Raw genomic sequence first — 27,391 nt, 5'->3', positions numbered from 1 at the left:
AGTGAAAGCTAAACTGCCTGTTGAGCTGAGTGAAATGAGCTGACAGATTACCTGCAGTTTAAGATACACAGTATTATGCAATAACAACATCGAAGTGCAATTGATTATTTTGGCACAGTTTCAGATATTAAGTGGTCACTCACTTAGTTGTTCATTGTAAACACACAAACTACCACAGCAGGTATAATTACCTGCATACAACAGTGTCTATTTCACAGACGAGGTAAGACAAGTAGTGGCAGGGCTGAGCAATAAAGCAATAATGATAATTACCACAATATAGTTTCCTCAGTGATAAAATATATCAGAAATATTCATAAATCCAGTGAACTCTTGAAAAGAGAGAAAATAAAGCAGAGAGACCCTCTTCCCATTGAAAAAGACACCCTGCACAACATTTGTGCTGCTTGCTGTGACCCATGTTTTATTGTGATAGCACCCTCTACTTGGCAGAGTAATATAATGAAAGCAAATAAGAAGGATGATGCAGGGCTGCAAAGTCCACAAAGAGAGGGTTGGGAATAGATGCATAAGATGGAAAAGAACATACAACATGTAGGCCACCCAGTGACTTATATATAACCGGTGCTGTTTATTATCCAGGAAAACTTTATTTATTAAATTATTATATAAATTTATTTCAACCAATGAGTACTTGAAATGTGTTGCTTAAACCAACACCTGGTTTCTATGTGTAATAACCATTCAGGTTAGGAACAGTTACTGGTTGTAATATATGTAAAAGAATGTGAACGGGCCACAACTAGACAAATCATTTATTTTGCTATGAAAATTCCTACAAATTTCTGACCAACTGCAATCACGGAGGTAAACAAAGGTGCGATCAAAGAAAGAAAGAAAGAAAGAAAGAAAGTTCAGTTATAAAAAAAAAAATAATAATAACTCAGTTTTAGTTTTATCTGCTTTTTGCAGATCAGTCCAAGTGGTCACATCATGACTACTTGGACTGGACAAGTCAAATTTGGGAAGTAGGCAGCTGGTGAGAAAAAATAGAGTTGGCAAGGCCAAAAAGCTTCAGATTCAGGTTGCAGAATGTTCACTGTTAGGATTTTGAAAATTCACAGTGCACAACCATAGTAATCAGTCACACACACACACACACACACACACGCGCGCACGCGCACACACACACACACACACACACACACACACGTACACAGATATGTTCTTGGTCATAATCCAACTACTTGCTGTGATATGAAGTTTGGTGTCTGGTCTCTCAAGTCTAAGGACCATTGTGAAATCACAGGTTCACAGTTGGTCACAACTGTACTTCCATGTAGTGATCAAGCAGTAACAATCCAGAGGTGCACATGGAGATTACCATAAAGGTTTTCTTTTGCTTTTAGGACTATTTGAACAACTCATTTGATTTCTTTATTGACTGTAAAGTTTCTTTATTACAGAAATGCATATATCAATTCAAACCACCACTTACCAGTCTCTATTTGAGTCTTTTATTTGAGTCTATAGCCTATAATCACATAGTGCATGACTGATATAAAAATAAATAACTTACATAGCTAAAGAACTAACAAAACATAGCAAATATTGTGATAACTATCATTATTGCATGCTACTGTACTTTTATTTTGATATTTCAGACAGATTGCTCAGCAAACCATTAGCTTATAATCATCCACACTCATTGTATTGTATATTGCAGTCCACAGAGACACGTTTTATCTAGAGGGATTGCATGCATGGAGCTGGTGTTGATAAAGGAAACAGTCAAGCAGGTCACCCCCATCCTTGCAGATTCACAGTATTAAGAGATTTCAAAGGATAAATGATCTACAGTAAAGGTCCAGTTTTATTGCCACTGTTTGTCAAACAGACCTTCGTTGTCCTCGCGCTTGTGCCCTGTTGACTATATCCTGGTACATCTTGGACCTGAGAAACCGTGGGTAGGAGTCTTTCTCCATGAGGCTGTAGATTTTACCTTGGACTTCATTGAGGCTGGTTGGGGTGGGATCCGCCAGGCTCTGCTTAGTCTTCTCCCTGGTACGGTAGTCAATGTTAATCTGCCAGGACAAAGAGAGGAAAGAATAATTTTGAAGAAAAGAGTCATTTACTTTCATTAATGTAATAGTCAGTTTGTTAATTTGTCATAATGAATAATAAAATGTCCCCCTTAACTACATGCATGAACCTTCTCTGACGTCTTCTTCTTTTCCTCCTGCCTGGCAGCTCCATATGCAACATCCTTTTCCCAAAATATGCACTATCCATACTCTCCAGTATATGTGCAACCAATCTTGGTCTTATCTCTCTTTGCCTACAAACTTTGTCTACAAACCACTCAACCTGAGTGGTCAGTCCCATCTTGGTCAGTCCCAGTGGACATCTTAGGATCCTCAGCGCTGCCACCTTTAGTGCCAGCTTCTGTCTTTTTGTCAGTGACACTGCCAAACCATCATAGCAGGTCTCACTACCATCTTGTAAATCTTCCCTTTCAGTCTTGCTGCTATCCTTCCTTGTCATACATCACTATCCTGTTACCATGATAAGAATCTTTTAATTTCTTTTGACTGGGTTTATCATGGGTTTAAAGTAGTGAATCATGGGTTTAAAATTAATAGTCAAGTCTGTAGAAAACTGCATTAACTCACCTCTCTTGGTGCCTGAACCTCAACAAACTCCTTAAATATCTTGTTTGCTTTTGACACCAGCTTAGCTGAGCTCTTGATTTTTTTGTAGTCTTCACAGGCCATCCAAAACTCAATATTCTCATCACTGAATTCTGACTTAAGAAATGTCCGGAAAGCTGCCAGCCCATCTGAGAACAAAAAAAAAAAAAAAAAAGAATCAAAAAGTTAAAGAATGTAAAATATAAAAACACATAAGACTCACGTTTCTGTACAGCAGCTCATTTTACCCTTTATTATCTTTTGGTGTATGATGAACATAAGCAGGAAATTGTATTATAGTTACAGCATAAATAAATCAGAACAAAATATTCCAACAAAGAGAACACATTTTTGTCAGCCAAGATAAGTGAGTAATTAATGTGCTCCCTGTTGACATTATGAGAAGTGGGGCATGTTTTTCTATGTGCCTCTGTCATGCTGACATGTCATTTCCGCCCTTTCTGCTGTTTACCTCTTAACACAGTGCAATGCAACAATACTGTTTTGATTGGCCTCGAACAGCATATACGCTTACTGTGGTGCTTAAAAATTTGTAAACACATTACAATTTTTTGTTCTACTTACCAACAAAAGCATGAGAAAAAAAATCTTACATTTTTTTTTCCAAAAAAAAGGAGAACTCAATTAAACCAAATGAGACAAAAAGTATCACACTTCATTTATTTGAGGATGACTGACAGAAGAATATGAATATGTTTTCTGTATCATTTGGGACCTCGTTCATCACAAATGAGTGCGAGAACTGGAGCTAAACATTTCCAGTAAAAATCACTGTTGGATATCAACTTAATGGACATTTTGCCATATTTGTCTCTAAACAAGTATAGGATGATGTCAGGTTTTTGCACATGAACTGTTACGTTTAGGTCGTTTTGCAGATTTTTTGTGTTATTTGAAGGTTGTTTGTAGATAAATGAAACAAAAGTAAACCTGTTTTACGTTAAAGATACACGAGCAATCCACTTCTATGGCTATATAAGCACTAACAAGCACATAGGCACAATTCTAGGTTCCTGTTAGACACCATCACCAGACTTCTTACCCCTGCTCAATCTGGTTTTCCTACCATGACTGTGATTTTTATTTTTTATTTTTTTGCTGGTAAGGTCAATGGTATCAGATCACAGTTCAAGCCAGGAACCTTCCAATCTGTCCAAGTGTCTCAGCCCACCCCATTGTCTGAGTTTTATCCTATTTCCATGACAGATCTGCCAGATATAGTTTGCATATGTGCACTTCTTCATGCCCAATTGATATTCGTTGCAAATGAGGTTCTACTTATCACCTCCACCTCCTGTCCATTATCAGCCTGTCTCTGTCTTCTGTGTGCATGCCAGATTTCTTTAAAACAGTCACTGTCATCCTTTTGCTTTAAAACCTCTCCCCAGATCCCACCATTTCAGACATTTACAGCCCATTTCGAAACCTCCATCAATTTGCTAAATCCTTAAGAAAGTCGTGGACCATAAGTTACATATTTCTCCTGTCCTAACCCTTTTAGACATTTCTGGTACAGAAACATTAACGTTTTTTTCCTCTCGGTATTTTTTCTCCTAATCTGTTATGCATAAAAAAAGGTATTGCTTGTTATTTTGTTCTAACAAGTCACATATAGCTAACAGTGCCCACAGGTTGAATGCATCCAGATGAAACACACAGTATTCTTTTTTAAAGCAAATTAAGGTTAATACCTTATTACAGGAACATCCAGCACTCTGTTCCTATTGATTTAACATCACTTATGTAATCCAAATATGTGTGTGTTTGTATCTACATTTTGTAGTGTGCTGCTCTAATGCTTGGTCAGTGGAAACAGGATGCACAGGTGCATCACGCTCCCTGTGTCTAGGGAAATCCTCTAGTTTTGCCTGGGAAACATTATTTTGTTGTGTGTCAAACTGATGTGTTATGTCATAACCTCAATTTTAATGAAGCTGTTCAAGTGAGTATGACTTTTCAAGACTACCATTTGTTAGCCTAGTGTTATGGAGTTCATCACTGAACAAAACTGGGATGCAGCTGTTGCCACCCACCCTTTGGACTCCAACGCTTATTAATTTTTGCAAAAATCTTGTCCAAAACACGCTAATAACTACACGCATATTACTGACTTGTTAATATTTCAGTGTCTATTAACTGACAGCAATCTTAAAAGTGCAAGTAACACCGTGCAACAAGGATACATTGATTTGGATAGCACTTCAGTTTTGGTGTATGTATGAGAATTATGGTGTGTTTTAAAGTCTTGTTCTTTATTGTCTTTGCTGATGAAATGATGAGGAAACAACAGAGGGAAATATGTGTTTTTTAATCTGCCAGGTTTGTAACTGCTCATAAACCCTGGTATCTTTCACCTGGAAAAGCCCTAAATTGTACCGTATGTAAAGATGAATGAATTTCATATAATTGTACTAAGAACAGAATTCACAGACACCCAGCTAAAGCATTCACCTAGCATTTCAATTAAAAAACAAAAAAAGAGGGTAACTGTGGATTGACATTTAGTTAGCAAGGACACTAAAAATAAAGATGGTCCTGGGTGAACTTTAAAAAAGTGAAATGATACAATGATGGACACCCTAAACCTTTCCTGTAATCGAACTACTGGGATAATCACGTTATGGTTTTAGACATTCATCATTCACCCAATATCCAGCAGTTCAAGCTCACTCATCTTTGGTTATATTCATGTATAACAAAACAATGATTTTAATTATTTGAGACAATATTTGGCAAATGAATTGGCAAAAAAAGACAAACAAATAGCTAGTTATAACCTCATGTGTTTCTTTATCAAAAATTTTTTTTTTATAGTATTTCTCTCACCTTGCTACAGATACTGACACATTATTGCCACAATCATTGGTCATATAACTGGACAGGTATACAGTGTTTTTATTACCATTTTTAGGGAAGCATATGTTGTAAATTGTGTGCTTGATCTATGTACATGTATGCATACGTACAATAAGGAAGACAAAGCTGTCAGCTCATCAAATGTTACTTGGGGGTCAACAGTCCCAAAGGTATCATTAAACTCATCCAGTACTAGTTGACTGACCCAAGATTTTGAGTTGTTCCAGGAAACGTGGATAGGACCTCAATCAGCCTAGATTAAACGTTCACTTCCTACAAACGACGATTGATTTCTATATCAGTAAAAAAAAATTGATTTGACCTTTGAGGTTCAGCAAGACACGAGCATCCTAATTGTAGGAGGAAAATGTTCGAATTTGATTTGAGTTGATCCGACTCTCACCAAATGAATGTGCCCTTTACTCTTTTAGTTTAGAGTTTTCTGTCAAAGATGCTACGTCACATGGCTTGTCAGCAGAAAATAAATCCATGACCCATTTGTGCAGACAGACATGTGAGTTGTGAGTGCGTGCTGCTGTCTTTTTGGTCCAAGGGGAAGGTCAAAGACGAGGATGTGACTCATTATGCGGCACGGACTCTTAACAACAAAGAAATGACACACTTGCATAACATGGGCTTGAGAGGAGAACAGTAAAATTTGTTTTTCCTGAGTGAAAAAAGGAAAGTATTAACGAAACTGGTAGGGGCTTGTTTACTTCTGTATAAGGTGGCTTTCATTTTCTTGGGGCTGGCTATGAGTGTTCTGTGCAGTATGAACTGTTCCCTCAGAAAATAGAAAGTGTTCACTTACACTTATGAGTGAGGAGGTTATCGAATGATTCAGACCATCGAACAACTTCATCGGTTGATAGTCTGATGGAGAGAAAGACAAAAAGAAGTGGCTCAATTACATGCTAATCAACAACTATGCTTTAATGCATTTTGAGTCCCCTGCAGTGTTTTATATAAATTCTTGAATGGCAACTGAGTTTAATGCATGATTAATTCCTCCTCATACTAATTCTTCTTCTCAAGGCCATAAAATATTTCAAATAACAGGTTACTTTTAAAGATTGGAGGAGACAACAGAGCTACAATTAAATGATTAATGTCTTCCACAGCATGTGCAAAGCAGTCTGAAATATTTTAAAACAATGCCACAAGTTACTTTAGTGAGGATGTGTTAGAACATCTGACAGTGTACCTTTTTTCCAACTGGCCAAAATAATATTTACTTGATTACTACTAGCCTAAGTGCAAAAAGGTCTATGCTAAACAGACAATTATGCTGTACAGTTTGCTCTGTCTGTGCGTTCAGCTCATACAGTTAATGACATTGAGAAAAGATTTTTAAAAAATGGGGTATTTATATATATATGAAGATAAATATGGAACTCAATGTCCATTTATATGCAGCAACATGTAAGTAATCTATATATGATTAAGGGACTGTGTGTTTCATTGTCAAAAGAATAAAAATCATAAAAAGTGGCATGCAAGATTAAATTCAATGAAATACTTTGTAAGCAGATCTATAAAAGAGGACTTTTTCATTTCCACCATGAATCTGTATTTACATGCATTATGGTGAACCTGTACATATGAGTAACATGCACCTGACAAAGAAATTTCTTGGACATGCTTTGAAAAGACTGGAAGGTTGGCTAGATCAATTCACACGGCTTGAAATGCCATCGCCTAACATACATTTAGAAGGTTACTGATCCAACATTAAAGTTTTGATGTAACCCCAAAGTACAGTAAGCTTGACTTCATAATATGTCATATGATATAATGTAATTTCGAGGCCGTAAACACAATTTGGAAATACCAAAAATGGTTATATTTAACATTATATAATATTATTATATTATTTTGATATATTACATGTCATTGTGGTGAAATTAAACTGACCAAAGACAATGTTATAAAATGCTATACATGCTATAAATTTCAGCCAGTTGATAGGTGGGTGCTAGGCAATATGATGATATCATAATATCTGATATAGATAAGAATCAGACAGTTTCGAAGCCTAAAGTGCATTTGTTTGCCAACTTAGGTTGGGCAGACAAACAAACAATGGTTTAGTGCAGCAGTAACATTCATACAGTCATTACAGCGGGACATGCACCGCTGAAGTTATCTCCTCTAGTAAATGCCAAGGGTGATTCTTGCACATATGTTATGACTTAGGACTTGCATTAATAATAATAACTATAATAATAAAAATAATACTTGTGTCATTCTCAGAATGTATAATACTTTTGCCGACATACTGCTCAAATGGAAAGCAATAAATTACATTCATATCACCTCAAATTAAAGAAAGTCTTAAAGGCAACTTTTCCTTGAAAGGTCTGATAATTCTAATTATTTCACACAACAACAGGTCAAGCACAAAAATAATTTGTAGTCTTATAAAACCAGCACAGGAAGGCTTGTTTTCTGGCAAACTCACTTCAGACACCTGGCTGTGGTTTCGTGGGCTGGAGGCAGGAATTCTGAGAAGTCATTGTAGGAGTCAGATTTGTGGGACAGGCAGCCTAGTCTGGTCTTCATGGTGCAAATCTTGCTGAAAAAGAACACAGTATTTAATGGTTTTCAACATTTATTTTTTAAATCATGAAAACTGACTTTTGCATCATTTTCCATATTGTCTTGGTACTTTGCAAGAGTCGCCACTTTATGTAACACTACCTGCATCAGGACTGAACCTGTGCTCCAAAATCATTCACAGCACTTTAACCACAACACAACTCCAACCTTCTCCACTGGACCCCCTCCCCCCAACCCCTTCTTGCTTTTCCCTGTGCCATGCTATTTATAATATACCAGAAACACCTCTGCTATCAAGAACCTTGCTCTTACATAGTTGCTGTTGCCAAGGTGGCTAATCATATGTTTTGTCTTTGCGTAATTGGGCTGTTCCTTCAGATGATGTATTTATGTTCTCAAATGTTGATGGATGGCCTGCTGAATAAGCTGATCATAAAGAAACAAGATGCAGGCCAACTGAATCCAAAAGACAGGACTAAACATGGACAACAGGTGCAACTCCATATGCAATGGCTCTGCCTCATTCAGAATGAAGCTTCAAACATCACTGATACCCAACTTCCCTTCCTGAGAAGGTGTTTTGGTGTGGCTGTATAATGCACGTAATGCAAAGTTTAAAATGATTTTCACAGAGTGTGAAAAGTAAAGATTTTTCATTTTTCAATTTTTCTGATCATTTTACCTGCACTATAGATAATAAAACAAATAAAAAATTTATTTTTGCCGCTATTCTGCTCATCATCTTATTTATTACCATTAAACCAATCACAGTGATAGAACTCCCACCCAATAGCTAGGCTTATTTGTGATTTCTCTATAAATGTATCATGTTTATAGTATTTAGATGACCATTCAACATGTGGGGAGTCTTTAAAAGCCCCACTGTGTATTAACACTCACCCCACCCCCATCGCCCACACCCAACCCCCAACAAAAGAAAAAAACAGCATCTCTCATGGACCACACTGAAACAAACCATATCTCCATCTCTCATCACAGTCTGTCCTGTTTCATTTGTACACTGCTGCTGCCATGTACAATTTGTCACTGTTCTGCCTCTGGGACAGATGGGTCACTCCAGATGGGGCATGGTTATAAAGATGCTGTTTTTTAAAAGTAAGTCTATACGGATAGTCTCAATAAACTGTTATTAAGTCTCAGTGTTGTCATTAGTACTACTTACTTCCTTACGTAATTTTAACTGTAAAATGCTACTGTGCTTAAATACTGTGTATTTAAATCCAGTGATGTCTGTCATCACTGAGGAAAAGACGTACCCTAACTAATAATTCTATGCTATATTTATTATATATTATATATTTGTGTAATTTGGCTTTCACCATGTCTTGATATTGTAGATCATTCATTAAATTTCAGATTTTAATTTTCATAAAATATTTAGTTTGCTAACTGGAAAAAAGCTAAACTAGTTATCTATCAGTTGTTATACATTACATGAAGAAAAGTACTGAGCTACCTACACGTTACACCTGGAGAAGCTGCTCTGGAAGCTCATACTACGAAGCTCCCAGCACACAGTTTTTGTCCCGATGTGAATGCCAAGAGGAGTTTTGGAGAAACATTGGTGACTTTATGTGGCTTTTTTTCTTGGTGACTGAGTTGTTGTCGTTGGTAAACACTTCCACTTCCACACATACATTTGAGCATGGAACACACAAATGGACTTATTGTTTGCAAATACAGACTCAGTGACTAGGTTCTTGATTCTATTCAACTGTGGCACCTTTGTGACTGAAAAACCTTGAATCCAAAGATAAAGAGGTGCGGAAAAGTATCATTGTCCCTACCGTCTTTGACACTTTACCAGATGACTGCATGACTTTTGTTTTATCTGTAATAAAAGCCAAATAAAGTCACTCTTTGTTTGTTTCCAGTCTTTCAGCTGATCTACGGTAAACAGCTGCTGACAGTAGCACGTATTTGGGTAAAGATTTGTCTTGTCCACTCACTTTGTTGCAGTGTTACATCTACAGGATGTTTGCTTGGCTTTGGTGATAGTCCTGGTTTGTAAACATTTCCAGAGTGGGCTACTTTATTAGACACTGTTGAGCTTTAGAATGACTCAAGCAGCTTGTGTCTCCATCCTTCTTTCCATTATAGTTGTTCATCCATCATAAAAAGCCATTATCCCAGTTTAGTGTCCCTTTTTCTTCGATGATATCAGTGCAGCAGAGGAGTTGGAGCACTGGATTGTTTTGATGTTTGGACCTTGAAGTGGGAACATTGCATGAAATGTACTGTTTATTAGCTGACCGAAATCCATTTGTTGGACATAATGGGCTTCGTCCACCACATGAATTCCAAAGCTCTTTAAAATATCACTTTTTAGTTTTCCATCTATCCACTCCTGGGTGTTTTGAGGGGTTGCATGCATGTAAGAGAGTGTACGTTCACTTATGTTTGGGCTGCACTAATGCAGAAGGTTTGTGGTATTGCTATTTAATGAAATTTGTTCAGCACTCTGCCATTAAGTGGAAGAGGTAAGCCAGTGAAATAAATCTATGTTCACAGAGGAGAACATGAGGTTACAAAACAATCAATGAAACCTAGAAGATTGCGCACTGACAGATTTGTTTGGGTTTCAGTTAAGAGTTAATGCTCTGTCAAAAACCTTTTCTATTCATCAAACGTAAATCTAAATAAAGAATGTAGGCGGGTTGTTTCAGATGCACTGCAGATGTGATGCAGCTTGCCCCAGAAACGCCCAAGTTATATATCGGATGTTATATATAAAACAAATCCACTCAACTAGAAAGGCAGCTTATGTGTCATCTATATGAGTCATAATCTCAAGGTGCACTTAACACAAGGTATTATTGAAAATTCATTTTCAGAGAGGAAAGCTAAAATAATAGGCAGGGATATTTTAAACATGATAGACTATGTATAGACTTGTAGTTAAGTAAAGATCACTAGTGAGGGCTGAGTTGTGCGTCAGTAGTTAGGAACATTAAAAAAAAAGACTGATGTTAGAATGAAACAAATATAGCAATAACACCAGAAAGATTAAACTTTAAAATATCACATGACAAATTTGTAATGTCATTTTTTAAATCAAAATTGTCAAATTTAGTGGCTGTTAAGCAGCTTTTACACACAATTTCCCCCACAAGATGATGCAACGCTTTAAACCTATTAACATCCACCAGATTGCTGCCGATTCCTCTGATGCAGTAGGAGCATTTGGTCTCATTAAGCTAAAGAAACATAGTTTCAGATACTTAAACATACTTCCCTTTAAGCTCTCTTACATGTGTTTTGGCCTTGCAGTTCTTCACTTGTAGGATTTTGATTTGGATCTGCCATATAGGTGAAGATTTCATAAGAGTTGATGTGTATATAAGCAACCAATTGAAATATATGAGCTTAAGTGTTCAATGGTAATAGGATTGGTAAATTCCATCACCTGGATGGAAATGTACATGTGTCAAGTAGCCTTAAATCAGGTGTGGAACACGGAAACATAGATCTATACATTGCAGAAGGTGCTAACTTTTTTTTTTTATCACTGAAGTAATGTAATCACCAAATCCATTTACTTGTGTATATGTTTGATTCAAACCCGTTTTCAGTTCCAAGCTGAAATGAAAGCATAATGTATTTCTATTTAGTACTGTCTGTTATTAAATTCAATTTGGGAATACTTATTCATATTCAGCAACATAGTCATTTCTATTCCATTTTAATTTTGACTTACATTATTAAAAAGCTTAGCTTTGTCTCATATTTTCTTGGCTTAAAAGAATAACCAGGCTGTTTCTTTGAGATTAAAATCAAATGTTTTTCACATTTTATTTAATTCTATTAGTGGCAGAGGGCGTGCACAGGGCATTTAGGTGTGTGGAAACAGCAAAAGGTAATGCACATGCTTTCCTACATGAATAATAAAACAATAGTGTTTATAAGCTCCTCTTTTACAAATATTATATTTGCCAAGCAGTTTGTGGCAATAAATATCTAACGTAATCAGCTGCTTCTTCAATAAATTTCAATAAATGCTGCAAGTAAACCCCAAATCCACTTGCTGCAGGTGCTGTAAAGTAAGAGACCTTCTAGCCAGCAGAGCAAACGGTGCACTGCAGTCAACAGAGTCGTGTTTGCAGTGATGAACTTTTCAAATGTAGTAGCATGGCCTACTAGTAAATCACAAAAGTGTTGTTCACTCAAACAGGTGATTAAAAAAAGGAAATGAGTGAACATCCTTAGGTGTCAATTAATAATAGTAGTAATTAATTAATAATAGTCTGTGAGTGAATTTTACAAAAGCAGTATAAAAGTGAGAAAACTGAGAAGGGTGCACTTAGCAGACATAAACAATGACGCAAAGCTGCAAGACTCACAACAAATCTCACTTAAAATGCTCTCCAAGAGAATGAAGACTAGTTAGAGAATTGATTGGGATTCAATCCATTTTAGTGGTGCACAAGAAACCAGATCTGCCAAGGTTAGAGCACAAATGGGGAGTGTCGACATTACTTATTTGCTACTTTACTTAACATAATTTGTAGAAACCAAGCTATGCTTTTAAATGGCACTTCCTGCAAAACAGTGCAGTCATTTAATCATCCCCTTTATGATCAGTGAAAATGAAAGGTTATTTCATGCAGATTGCATAATATATTGAACATATTGCCTTTAGATCGCAATTAGTGATTTAAATTGAAACGCATCTGGTCATGAATTCATGTTTGGCAATAATACTCGAGCATTTAAATTTGAAATACTGGCACGTTAGGCAGCAGCTTTCATCCATTAGAAACTATGCATTATAGTTAGATTTTGTTTGTGTGCCCGTGCCATTCTTTAGCAGGCAGAGGCCATCAAGTGAAATTGATAAGGAGAGACATTTATATATTGATAAGCTTGTTTGGTGAGTGATAAAATTGTCAGTATCATGGCAACAGATGCCCTCCTCCTGTCTTTTCTCCCTGCCTCTTCTTTGTTTAGACAAATCTGTATGTCCGTGGCTGTTGTGAGGTACATTCTTCATCTGCAGTATGATGCAGACACGTGCTGCTGCTACCACTGAGCTATTTATAAAAACCCCTGACAAATCCGTGTAGTCAGGGGGAAGCAGTGCATGTTCTATTCAGCCATGCAGCAAGGCTGGCTCCTGGAGGAAGGAGGCTAAAAACAGCAACAGCGCTCGAATGCCTCGGATACACACAAGTACGCCTCGTGAATCTAAAAGTACAGGAAGCATCCGCTAGACTTCCAGTGTCTGAGTTCCCTGGTGGGGTTGGTGGATTAAGATGTTAAAATGTAGATCATGGAAGCTGCGACTGTGTGTGTGTATGTATATGAATATTCTTTGATGTTACCTAACTTGGTGCAATGCAGGTTTTAAGACGTCTCTCCATGTCCTCATTTTTGCATGCCGACAAGAAACACTCTGCAGTTCTATACACTGTATGTGTGTAGTATCAGCTTTTAAACAAATCCTGTAAAAAGGGATTAGATTGATGTACATATAGCATATTCATCCAAAGATTTTCTACTAGTCAGCATGCTGGTGTATATTGGTAAAATGCATTTATTTGGTGCTAAGGAGAGGGACCGTATTGATTAAAAAATTTATGTTGTACTATTCTATACACTGCATGACCGCGTAGGGTACATGTACAGGGCCCTGGTGACTATGTCGGCAGTGACGCTGCGTTGACGTTAAAAGCAGAGGGCATGCGTGTCAGGTCATCTCTCAAGTTAAGAGAAGATAATCTTATGCACAGGTCACATCCCTGCTCTTGTTCCTGTTGAGTGCCAGTAAAAATAGCAGCCTGTCAAGTTAAAGTTTTATACATTGCTCTTACATTTTCTTCCTGCTTCCGAGCCCATCTCACAGCATACGTCATACTGTTTCGGCACTCTGTTTTGCTAAAAGACACTCACACTTTATTCCAACATTTATATGTTTCCCATTATTGTAAAGTTATTGTTTTCCACCATAGGTTTGTCTCTTCTTGATTGCCACTACTGCTATTCTGCGTCTACTTCTACTTTTAGAAGTACTCTAAAAATTGAAAATAAAAACTCTAGAAATCCTACAATACTGTGTCACCTCTCCAAAGCCAGACATCCATCTAACAACCCATGCATCCATCCATACTCGACTGCTTATCCAACTAGGGTGTTGAATTTATCTGAAAGTGTGGTCTCCATGTCTACCATCATGGACAGGTTACCAATGCCTAAAACTCTACCCTGAATATCAAATGTTTAGTCTAATTTAAAAAAAATTAAAAATCAAAGCTCATAATAAGAGCCAAGAGGATTAAAATAAGTAATTATTTTGAAAATATGTCTCATTTTGAAAATATATTTTCAAAAATATATTCATTCAAAAACACTCTTTTAAATAAGAGCCTTAAAAGAAAAAATAAGACAATCATATAAACTAACGTAAAATGTGTAACAACATTAACTCCCAATGCTTTGTAGAGCTCACATTGTGTGACAGGTCATTCCAGTTCCAGTAAGAGCTGTCTATCTTGCCATTAAATTAAAGAAACAACTCTGAATATGTCACTGTCTAGGCCACACATAACACTGATTGAAATAATGAGGAACTGTTTCACTTTTAGCAGGGTGACTCAGCCTTCCCACTATTTGTTAGTATTATATAAAACCTTTTAAACCCCAGACCATGTTAGATGTCAGTAAAATGGTCTATTATGAGGGGAACTCTTGCACTGATTACTTAGGACATGAGACTTGTTAAGGTTGTTCCTGAGTGGTTCATACGCCAAAATAACCAGCTGCTGTAGTTCTATTTTTGTAAATTATATAATATGGACACTTTTTGCTCCTCGGCTCAGTCTGTTGTGTATAGTCATGTTCATAATAGAGCCATCCTTTAAAAACAATGATTTTGCAGTGTCTGTAGTACTGTCATTAATAATCATCATAAAGAAAAGCATTTGAAAAATATATAGTTATTATTATATGCCTATTTTATATGATATTTATATTACATAAACAATATATTATGCAATGTTACTTATGCTATTATTTTTTCACTCATAAAAAAAATCTTAGTTCTTTGTCTCAGTATCACCACATCACAATATCATTTGAGTACTTCACATCCACACAGGAACTGGCATTCACACATCTTTTAATTAATGGATCTATGAGTTGCTTAATTACTCCACTCACTCACTGTCAGCCTTACACTCACTCTTTTTCACACACATTAAGGAAAGTGTACAGTTGCTTATGTTATCTCTGAAGAACCACTTATGCATCCTGGCTGATTTGCTTCTGTGGCACTGTGTCACCTTGATGTGTGTGTGTGGACCTCTCGCGCTTTAGAGAACAAGTCAAAAATACTCTTTAACGATTCAGCAAGTTCTTCTGGACCAAGTATGGCAAGAAAAATCACACAGAATCTTTTTATGTACATACATTTAGTACATAGATAGAAGGAGAAATGCTACTGGAGTGCTAATATTATGCTTAAATTATTAGTGAAGAAACAACAAAAGAAAGTATTTTCTTTTGTCATTCAAATCCCCAAAGTACTAGAAAACTCTCAAATATTGGCTAGTCTGCTGCCAAATGTCACAATCAAAGTGCGATTGTTTGTCTAGCTCTACTCTCCATTCATTACATAAGCCTGTTTTTGCTGTTTTCGGGCTAATTAAGATGCACTGTGACTCAGATGACAAGTTATAAGGGTGACTTCTCGGCAGTTCAGCTTTGGCAAGTCCATCCATGTCCGTTCCCTCTCTGCTGCAAACTTGTCAGATTTGATACTTGAGTCACAGTAGCACAGCTGTGGTCTTGCACTTGTGCCTTCGCCTGTGTGCATTTGTGTACACTTGGCCACGAGAGCGGAAAACCGACTGCCCACAGAAGTATGTGTCAGACCATCTGATGTGTTGCCACCTTTAGCAACAACAGAAAGAGAAATCATGGCCGATTTCCGTTTTATTACTGGTCTCAGGACAGGCCAATTCACAACATGCATTGCCCTGAAGAACTGTTAGCTGCCATTCTGTTCCAGAAATGTCTGCAGACTAGATTCTTTCTGTTGTCAGAATTGAAAGCCAGTTCAACAAAAAAATGAATAGGTGATAATCAAAGTGTTAAAGAGAAAATAAGGACTGTTTTCTGATATAGAGTTAAGTCTATATATGTTTGGACACTGAAAAAAGTTTAGTTTTTTTAACTGGTTACAGAAACATATTTGGCCTGGAGTTAATTTGAGGTGTGGTGTATATTTTGCTATGGACAGACAACATTCAGTCAAAGGAGGTCCCCATGCAGGTGAAAAAAGCCACCCTTAGGCTACAAAAATTGAGAGAAATTGCTACAATAGTAGCAGTGGCCAAATCTACAATTTGGTACATCCTGTGAAAGAATGAAAGCACTGGTGAACTCGGGAATGCAAAAAGACCTGGATGTCCACAGAAGACAACAGTGGTGAATGATCACAGAAGTGAACAACACTCTGAAGGAGTATCTACCAAGCCTACCATAAAGAAAAGATGGCATGAAAGTAAATACAGAGAGTTCACTGCAAGGTGCAAGTCACTCATTTCATTTTATTCATTTATAAAGCACATTTAATAACAACAGGGCGTTGACCAAAGTGCTGTACAACATAACAATTAAACAGTGACATTAACAACAACAACTGACAAAAATTAAAAACAGATTAGGATAAAAGAATTGGTAACTCTCCTACTGTTTCGAAAGCCAGAGTAAAAAAATATGTTTTAAGATGCGATTGAAAAAGAGTAACAGTTGGGGCCTTTCTAATGTGGAGAGGTAGATCGTTCCACATTTTCGGTGCCACAACTGCAAATGCCCGATCTCCTCTATGAACCATCCTAGACTTATGTAAAGTAAGGAGCAGTGTTGGGGAGTAACGGAATACATGTACCGCCGTTACGTATTTAAAATACAAAATATGAGTAACTGTATTCCGTTACAGTTACAGTTTAAAAAGGTGGTATTCAGAATACAGTTACTTTGTTGAAATAAATGGATTACACGGCGGTACTTTCCTGTTTCATATTGTCGCAGGTCAGGACTGTTTGGGTTTTGTTTGACAGCTACGTTCTGTTGTTCCAGGCGGCAGCGTTACGGTTGCCATGGTTACAGGGCGACACTCTCTCTCTCTCTGCGACTGTGTGTTTCCTGGGTGAGAGAGCGCCTTTTCATTGTTGTTGTTGTTGTGCTAAGCTAACAGGCAGAATGCTACAAGCATAGCTCTAAAGAATGTAGCATCATGGGCAATGTAGTCCGTGTTGCAGGGAGAATGGACTGCCATACACGTTATGGGTCTGTGAGCGTGAGGAGGGCGAAAAAGGGGAGTGGAAAGGTACGAGTTGTCATCGAGCAAAAACGGGAGCTGGAAGCATGTAAATATAATAATAACCACTGCAGCCAAGAAGAGCGCCTGACGAGCCCAGTTGTAAGTAAGCTATTAAGACTCGACTGTACACCGTGTTCATGTTTTCCTCCAAAAACAATAAGTTCCGTTGGAGCAGCCTTTCAACGCCTCTCTCTGTCTCTCGCATTAAAAGTTGACCCAGACAACAAAGTAAAGCTAGTTTTCGGCTACGAGCCGACAGGGACCCCGCCGTATTAGTCAGAGGTCCCTTTACTACAGTTCGGAGTCGCGGACCTTCAGTAATAGTAATAAATCACACAGCAATAGTACATTCACGTTGTTGTAAAAAGCATGATAATATATTAAGTAATCCAAAGTATTCACAATACGTTACTGTCATTGAGTAACGTAACGGAATACGTTACAGAATACATTTTGGGGCATGTATTCTGTATTCTGTAATGGAATACATTTTAAACGTAACCTTCCCAACACTGGTAAGGAGTAGGTGATCACTTGATCGAAGGGCTCTAGAGGCCGTATACAGCTGCACAAGGTCAGACAAATAGTCCGGTGCCTGGCCATTTAGCACTTTATAAGTTAAAAGTAAGATTTTGAATTTAATTCTAAAACGCACTGGAAACCAATGAAGGGAAACAAGCACCGGAGTAATATGTTGGTGTTTCTTCACACGAGTCAAAAGGCGAGCTGCAGCATTCTGTACAAGTTGGAGCCGGGCCAAGCTGGACTGACTGACACCCACATACAGTGAATTGCAGTAATCCAGTTGAGATAAAACAAACGCATGAATTGCTCGTTCCAAGTTTCTAAAGGATAGAAAAGATCTCACTTTGGATAGGAGCCTTAATTTAAAAAAGGACCGCTGGACAACTGAATTAATTTGTTTCTCAAATGTAAGTTTGCTATTCAAGAGAACCCCCAGGTTTTTTTACATGCATTTTAACAGCACATGTTAGGTTACATAAGTCCAAATCTGGGGCATTGAAATTACAGCTTGGTCCAAAAATAATTACCTCTGTTTTTTCCTCGTTGAAGGTAAGAAAGTTTGAGGCCATCCAGGTTTTAACTTCATCGAGACATTTGACTAACGATTCCATGAGCGTAGAGGTGTTTCTATTAAACCGAAGATAAATCTGGGTGTCATCGGCATATGAGTGAAAGCAGATGTTATGTTTCCTAAAGATTAGACCTAGGGGTAACATATAGATTGAAAAAAGAATTGGGCCTAACACGGATCCCTGCGGGACACCACAAGTAAAAGGAGCTGGGGAAGAAATAAAATCATCAAGGCTCACGGAAAAAGTCCTCTTGGAGAGGTACGACCTAAACCATTCCAAGGGGATACCTTTGATGCTCCAAATGGGAGATCAGAATGCTGTGGTCAACAGTATCAAAGGCTGCAGTTAAGTCTAGGAGCAGGAGCACGGCTGGGTCTCCTGAGTCAGTGATTAATAAAATATCATTAAGTATTTTTAAGAGGGCAGTTTCTGTGCTGTGGTGGGTTTTGAAGCCCGACTGGAACTTCTCAAAAATATGATGACTGTTTAGAAAGGATTGTAGCTGCTCAAATACAATCCTTTCTAGCATTTTTGACAGAAACGGTAGCTTGGAGACAGGTCTAAAATGAGCAAAAACAGAAGAATCAAGATTCGGTTTTTTTAAGCACTGGCTGCACTACAGCGTGCTTGTATCCAGTTGGTACTACTCCAGAGCTGAGACTGCTATTAAAAATAGTTAAAATGTCAGGACCGACTACCTTAATAATCTTTTTTAGAAAATGGGTTGGGACTCCATCTGAGGGGCAGGATGATGTCTTTATGCTATTGCAAAGCTCTTCTACCTGGTTAAGACATGCAGCCTCAAACTGGTCAAAAGCAGCTGAGGGGGTATATGTTAATGAGACATTATACAGCGATGGGATAGATGTAGATCGAAGCCTTTCTATCTTATTAATAAAAAACTGCAAGAATCTATCGCAAGTTTCAATGGAGCTATCTATATGGAAAGTGGGGGAGATATTCAAGACCAATTCAATAACTGAGAAAAGAGTTCGGGGGTTATTAGAGTTGGTCTCAATAATGCTTGCGAGAAACTTAGATTTTTCGGCTTTTACGATGGCTTGATATCTAGATAGGCTCTCTCTCAGCAGCAGGAAAGAGACTTGTAACTTGTCTTTTTTCCATTTTCGTTCAGCCTTCCTGCACTGTCGCCTAGCTGATCGAGTTGAGTCGTTTATCCACGGGTCTGAGTAAGCTGTTGATCGCACTGATTTAAATGGAGCGATCTCATCAAGAATAGTCTCATAAGCCTCAAGAATAGAAAGGCTGGATTGGACTTTGCTAAAAATATCTAAAAATAAATAAAAAAATAAAAAAATCAAACAGCACAGTTCTGGGAAACCATTGTTTGGAAAGATGAAACCAAGATCAGCCTCTACCAGAATGATGGAAAGTATGGAGAAGGCGTGGAACTGCTCATGGTCTAAAGCATATCACGTCATCTGTAAAACACGGTGGAGGCAGTGTGATGGCTTGGACGTGCACTGTGACACTAGTGTTTATTGATAATGTGATAAAGGACAGAAGCAACCGATGGAAAATGTAAAGTGCAAAGAAGTGGAATATTATTGAATGCCCAATTTAGTCACATGATCTTAATCCAACTGAGCATGCATTTTACTTCTTGAAGACTAAACTTCACACATAAAGACCACAAACAAACAGCAGCTGCGGTGAAGGCCTGGCCGAGTATTAAAAAGGAGGAAACCCAGCATCTGGTGACATCCATGAGCTTAAGACTTGCCAGCAAAAGTTTTCAACCAAGCATTAGAAATGGCCAATTTATTTTTAGTTATTTAATTTGTTCTTTTGTTCACATGTGAATTTTGTTCCATTCCATTTTCCGATAACTTTGGTGAATGCTGTTTACAGTAAAGTCTGTTGGATTTAAGGCAGTGTTTCCCACTGTAATTCCATTGTATTGTACTGTGGCATGCTTTTATGCATAACAGCAACTCGAAATGTAGAGGGAATGTAGAGAGGTTGTACAATGGTAAATTAATGAGTGAATGAACTGTGAAGGATAGAAGAAAAAAAATATTAAAATACTACAGCAAGTAACTGGGTAGCTGTGTGGACAGCACTAAAAGAGGAGCACAGAAAATGCTCTGCAGTAGAAACGGTACTAAGAAAAAGCATGAGAAAATACAAAACAGGGACAGATGTAAGCAATCCAATGGGCCAAACATACATTTATGAAATCTAGGTGTGATGTGCGGTTGTCTGTCCCTGTGTGTTGGCCCTGCGACAGACTGGTGACCTGTCCAGGGTGTACCCCGCCTCTCGCCCTATGACAGCTGGGATAGGCTCCAGCGCCCCCCGCGACCCTGAAAAGGATAAGCGGAAGCGAATGGATGGATGGTTTAATTGTTTTGGGTCCATTTTTCTGATTCTTTTTCTTTCTGTTGGATTCATCATTTTATTATAACTTATTCTATTTATGACTGATAACTTAGACATCGCCATAAAAATGAATGGGTCTATATATAGTCACACCCATAAGCTAAAGTTGCATGTACAGTTGTGTTGATATGTAGCGAACCTTGATGTTGTTGCAAAATCAGCAAAAAAAAAGAAAGAAATCCTATTATCTTTTCTTGGTTAGTCAAATAGCTTTAAAACTACAATTATCTGCCCTCTTTTGTGCCTTAAAAAATGTCATATCATTGTTATTATTATTATTCTTTTCTTGCATTTAGAACTTTGTAGTCATGGACTTTTACATCTTCCATCTCAGAAGCAACATTCTAAAAGCAATAATGAGTTCTAAAACTCCTCTCAGGTTGCCGACCCCTGACCTAGGTGCTTATTATGGGTTCATTAAGTTGATTAAGCTCATGGTAAATCAACCTTATGATTAACAATTAACTTAATCAGATACATTAATAAAAAAAACTGCAGAGTTTGGTGATACTTTTCTTTGGCAATGTTTTGCTTTATAAGTACAGCTATTAAATATTTTGCATTACATATACAATATTACACACATACAGACACTTTCATGCTTTTTTTATACCAAAGTCGACCCCAGCAACAGCTGATGATTAGTTTTCTAAAATTTTCATTTAGTTAATCATGTTCCATAACGCCACAGTTCCTCAGTCCGCCAAGGCCTGCCATCAGAACACCTGAGCTCATTACTCACCTCACGACTCAACCTGGGGTAAGAACTGCCCAGGGGCTTTTCAGTACATAACACCCTGTTACTATTTTCATCTTCCTTTTACTCAAAAAAGTACATTCATGTACGGTCAGATTATTGTCACTTCCCTGCTGCAGGCTTCTCTTTTTTAGTTTATTGTGTAGGAACATAATCTGTGTTCACTTCACAAGCTCCAGCGGATTATAACTTAATCTCAGACAGAATACAAATGTACAGCACTGACCATTTAAGGGCACAGAACATTATCTGTTATTGCAGTTAGTTTAGGATCCTGAAAAAAAAGACCCATCTGTTTTATGAGTGCTACTACACTTTTCATGTCAAGCGAATATATAATGACACGCACAATTTTGGTCACCCACAGTTTGGTCAAAAGTTCATTGGCTGTGAGTGTATATGTAAAGGCTGACCTGAGCAGCACTGCTCTTTTATTTCCATCTTTTACAGTTTCAAAGTAACAAAGAAGGAAGATTGCTTGAAGCAAATGTTTGGGCACACTGCATGGTCTGTACTTAGTAACCGTCCCCCTCACCCCCAGCAAGTATCACAGCTTGTAAACAGTTTTTGTAACAGCCAAGAGTTCTTCTTGTCTGGGGGAATGTTAACCCACTTTTCCTGAAAAGTGCTAGTTATGTGAGAATTTTTGGGCCATCTTGCATGCACTGACCTTTAAAGGTCTATTTTCAGATTTTCAAATCTGATGTGTGGTGTATTGCAAATTAGAGGCTTAGAGAGTTTTGGCACCCCTTTTGCAAACATACTTTTGCTTTTTCCTGCTGAAATATACTATATTTAAATACCTTCCTTTACAGAACTTGTTTGCAAAATGGAACAAGCTTGTTTAGAACTTTACTTGATAGTTCCTAATTTTGTGGCGAGAATGCACAAAGCCTTGATATTTTTCCAAATGTGGCTGAGTGATGGACCAGAACACCACCAACCTGGATTCTCATAAGCTCTTTTACAGTTAACTGGAGAAGCAGTTCTCCAGAAAAGATCCCTCTGTCTTCTGAATCTCCAACCTTGACACCTCACTGCTATGTCTTCATTACATTATCAGGTGAGGAAAGGGCTGACTAAAAAGGTTTTACTATCATTGTATAGCCTTATGTCTTTTGGAGTCCAATTCTTACTTAACCTATACAACAAAGACATTAGAAGAGTGGGGTTGCTGATTTCAGTTATAAGCACTTCAATGGCATGCCATTCTTTATTTCTTTGTTTATTTTTTTTAATTTTATAGGACTCTACATGCACTTTTAATGTTTTATGTTGGCAGCTGAAATTAATGTTATGGACTGTCATCACTGAGTTAGATAAAAGCTTCAAAAAAAGATGTCTGAATGTGGTTCAAAGATGGCTGCAGGAGCTGCAAGACAGACTTGTAGAAAGAATTAGTTTGGACTGAGGAGAAACAGAGATGTTCTTTTGGACCAATATTAGAAATTTAGATGATTCATTGTATTATGCACGTTGGAAATAAAGACAGTGATTTACATTGAACAGTCAAATTCTTATTTTTCTATTCCCCTTAAAAAATAAAGTTCCAAGAAGAAAGATGAAGATTCTTGAAAGTTACAAAGAAAGAAGTGAATGTAATGTAATATGAAAACACTGAAATAATTAAAAAGACAATTATTGGTGTGGGTGTCCTACCGTCCTTGCTCAAACATATTAGATATATAGTATGATAGATTGATATTTTGGGGGACTCATCACAGGAACCCTCTTTGGTGTCTCCTAATTTCAAAATTACTCACGTACACTCGTCACCACTTTTGTGCATCAATATGATCAACTTCTAAAGACCTCTACAAGTACAAACTAAAATATTGAGGAGCATTATAATTTCCTTAGCCCAGAATTAGAACAGTGCAGTTCATTGAAGCAGTTTGCTGCTCTGAGGGATAATTCATTCCGATTTTGATGCTGCTGTAGCAAAAGCATTTTGACCGGTGTACATTGGCTATCAGGGATAATGCTAATAGTTAACGTGGCACTAATGGTTTTGTCCACCTAGGTGCTTATTATGGGTTCATTAAGTTGATTAAGCTCATGGTAAATCAACCTTATGATTAACAATAAACTTAATCAGATACATTAATAAACCAACTGCAGAGTTTAGTGATACTTTTCTTTGGCAATGTTTTGCTTTATAAGTACAGCTATTAAATATTTTGCATTACATATACAATATTACACACATACAGACACACAGACACTTTCATGCTTTTTTTATACCAAAGTCGACCCCAGCAACAGCTGATGATTAGTTTTCTGTCAAAGCATTGCTGATCTTGAAATTTTAGGTATTCACACCGACTGTGATAACCTGGTATGCCTCTTGAAATCCTTACATTCTGTGCTTTAATAATCTGTTACACATCTTTGCTTTCACCTCCCACAGTTCTCAAGTGACCACTGGGAGCCCTTACCACTGTCACTCACCTCGGGTGTAAAGGGAGGGCAAACAAGGCTGCCCAGTCGTTGGCCAAGTATTTATCTCAGAGCTATGTCAGATTACACTCAAGTAAATCTGCTTGTCACTGGCTGCACAGAACTATTAAAAGCACACGCATGTTTAGGATGATAAGGGCACGGCAATGACTTGCATTAGCTAGTGGAGAACATTTTGCTTAGTGATAAAATTAGAGCTTGTCATCTCCTGTGGGCTAAATCTGAAAATGATGAGATGTGACTAGACTAGAGTTTTTTTTTCTTCTGTTTTTTTCACCACTGTGTCTTTTTTCTCACAGTAGGCTAGTCTAGTGTTTTGTGTTTTGTCTTGCTTTACCTGGGTTCATTGGCCTAAGTGTCAAAACGCTTTGTTCGGTTAACTGCTCACTACTACAGGCTGTAAGCGTGTCTCTTTTTCTCAGCCCGCCTTCAGTCATTTTTGTAATCAGTTTGTTACAGAGACTTATTTTGAATTGTAGAAAATCTGATTCACTCCTAGGCCTCATATTGTGTCTACTAAAAGCATTTCATTTCAGCAGGATTTAAAACTGTGTTTCATACAAATGTAACAAGAATACGCTGACTTCCATTGCTGAGCTACAGTGGTGCACTTGTGGTGACAATGCTAATTTTAAAAAATATGTGATTTTCTTCAATCTTATAAAAAAAGATTACAGGACAACAGAACTGTTAACATGTTCTGCAAAATGCATTATGGTGATTGTACTTTATTTGTAGAGGCAATGTCAGACAATCATACAATAACATAAAACTAATGTGTTAAGTCAAATAATCTTTTATGGGAAATGTAATGCCAAGGGATTAGGCCTCTTTTTTCTTCTTTTTTTGTGACAACTGGCAGCTGGGACAGGCACAGAACATGAGGACAGAGAGCAAAGAGAATGAAACGTGACAGAATTCCCTCACTGGAATTGAACTGGGTACATTGCATAATGCTCACCTTAAATCACTGGTGCACAGGGACACAATTCTGGCATATGCTCTATCGACACAACAGTGTTGTACAAATACGAATACATTGATTAGTGTGTAATAACATCTTCCCAAAAAACTTCTTCATCCTCATACACTTGAAAATAATCCATTAAAAATACCTAAGAGCAGGCATTTGTGAAAGTCAACATGTTGCCCCGCCCATCTTGAATACAGTGACTGCAATACAGTGATGGGCACTGGAACTCTGTCTAATCACATTGTATCCAAATAACAACAGACTGGACACATACTGTAAGTAGTTCTTATAGGCATTTGTGTGGCATGAAGGCAAATTTTAATTCATGCCTGCACTTTCTGACTCAGGATATGAAGGCTCATACCTATGATGAATTGGAACCTCTTCTCAAATGATGAAACAAAGAAGCAAAAACGTGAATCCAGAGGATCTACATAAAGCATTATCCTCTTCCTTCTCATCTGAAACTTCATATCCTGAACTGAATTCAGGACTCTAACACATAAAAACATGCATAAACGTACTCATTTATTATTACTGTCAAAATTAGGTATTGTCAGCAGATTAGACATGTGACCCACCTGTCACTGAACAGCTGACAAGGACAAAAAACACAAAACAAAACAGAACAACAACAGCAACTGGTTATAAGCTAACGTGTTAGCTAATTTTAGCCAGTGTGCTAAAAATTAGTTTTTCCCTCTGATAAACAGTTTCATTACATTTTCACATAGTATGTAACTTATTAGTTAAGTGTTCCTTCAAGAACATTAACAACAAAGTTTCACTAACTAAGGGTAATAGAATCTCCTTCCCCACCCAACATATTGACACTGCAAACATACTGATACATTGCAAACATAGTGGCCTACACCCACTACAGAAAAACTGGAGGCAGAGTTGATTGTCCTATACCGGCCACAAGGATAATGCACTTTAGTTAGGAGCAATAAGCTAACAGAATTCAGTTGACTGCAATTTGCAATACACTGACATCTTTTGGTGAGATTTTACACAGTGTACCTTTACTACTATTACTACTGCCCAAAAAACACTCACGGTAGCATCGTTAAAACTGACTAATCTAAACTTTACTAGTGCTGTCAGCGTTAATCTCGTTAAAATAACGTTAAATTGTTTGCCCCATTCCCAACAAACTGCATGTGTTTGCACATTTTTCAGTGACATTTTGCACATTTTTTGATTGAAATGACTAAATGCATTTCTACTGGGGGTTAATGTTCTTTTTTTTTTTTTTACTTTGCCCATCCAGAGTCTAGAACCACCACTGACAGGATGTGAAGCCTCCCTTCCAATGTAGAGATCCTACTATTAAAAAAGATTATCAGTATGACTCTCAGAAAATAGGGTTTCCTCGTCAAGTACAAGTAAAAATGGCTAAAGGTTCACAGAGGAAAATGATAGAAATTAAAAAAAAAAGAAGTCATTCCATATTTTAGGGGGAATTGACCCTTTGTTAATAAAATCAATGGCTGAAAAAAGGTAATAAGGATTAAAAGGAGTTTAGGAAGGTTCAGGATGCAGCCTCACCCTCAGATGCCACTTGTGTAGACTTCAAAACCCTTCTCCGTTATTGATAGCAGTGCTGAGTGACATTTACTGGACTGAAAAGCCCTCAGAGCTACCAGAATCAAGGGAGGGAAAGTGGGAGGGTGTGAACTGATTTTCAGGAGTGCTTACAGGAAACGGAATTGAAAGCATGTGAAAATAAGAAAACACTTAGGAAGACATTTAGACTGGCAGTGTACACAAACACTCCTTAAAATTAGCTGCATGACACTGATGTTCATAACTTCAATTACTCTCCCATAATAGTTTCATTAGTGTTTCCAATATTAGCCCCAAAGACGTCATATCACTTAGACAACAGTGTTCTCCCTGATTTACTAGTAAGCCTCCATTCAAAGCTACACATAATAATCCGTGCTGTGAACCATCAAGAATAACAAAGACCTACATAATGCCTGGAGCTCGGTGTCTACAACAGAATTACATAACACTCTGTCACCCAATAAATTAATATGGATCCTTTACCTTGAGTCCGGTGTGAGAGAGCAGCTGGACTCTTTCTCCCCCTCTTTTTTATCACTGCCTATCCCCAACGTGCCTTTTGGCTGAACGCAGCCTCCGTCTAGCCAATGCTGTTGTGTATTTGTTTGAAACTGTACTGCTCAGCACTGAAGATATCTAGTGTTTCTGATGCCAGTGAGTGGGAGCTACATGCGGCATGCTCATTGGTGTGAAATTGTG

General features: G+C 37.6%; 1 protein-coding gene across 2 annotated transcripts; it reads right to left on the bottom strand.

Moving 5' to 3' along the window:
• rgs8 (regulator of G protein signaling 8) lies at positions 1-27,391 on the bottom strand. 2 transcript variants are annotated; one of them, XM_085436801.1, is made up of 5 exons: positions 27,176-27,391; positions 7,990-8,103; positions 6,340-6,401; positions 2,634-2,800; positions 1-2,045 (listed from the first exon to the last, which is right to left on the bottom strand). In XM_085436801.1, the coding sequence occupies exons 2-5, from the start codon at positions 8,088-8,090 to the stop codon at positions 1,851-1,853; spliced, it is 525 nt and encodes a 174-aa protein (XP_085292927.1). In that variant the 5' UTR covers positions 8,091-8,103; positions 27,176-27,391; the 3' UTR covers positions 1-1,850. The 2 variants fall into 2 exon arrangements, with proteins under 2 accessions (XP_085292927.1, XP_085292928.1); XM_085436802.1 differs by having other exon boundaries at positions 7,990-8,099.

This window comes from Copadichromis virginalis, linkage group LG17 (genome assembly GCF_057382275.1).
Source record: "Copadichromis virginalis isolate Kocher_CV1m ecotype Utaka linkage group LG17, C_Virginalis_male_GT1.1, whole genome shotgun sequence".
NCBI lineage: Eukaryota > Metazoa > Chordata > Actinopteri > Cichliformes > Cichlidae > Copadichromis > Copadichromis virginalis.
This window is presented reverse-complemented; position numbering and strand designations above follow the sequence as displayed.

Excerpts from the sequence above, each read along its gene's own strand:
- rgs8 (XM_085436801.1), bottom strand. The coding sequence starts at position 8,090 with ATGAAGACCAGACTAGGCTGCCTGTCCCACAAATCTGACTCCTACAAT. Across the intron at positions 2,801-6,339 it reads TAACCTCCTCACTCATAAGT|ATGGGCTGGCAGCTTTCCGG; the intron begins GTAAGTGAACAC and ends TTTTGTTCTCAG. Across the intron at positions 2,046-2,633 it reads AGGTTCAGGCACCAAGAGAG|ATTAACATTGACTACCGTAC; the intron begins GTGAGTTAATGC and ends TTGTCCTGGCAG.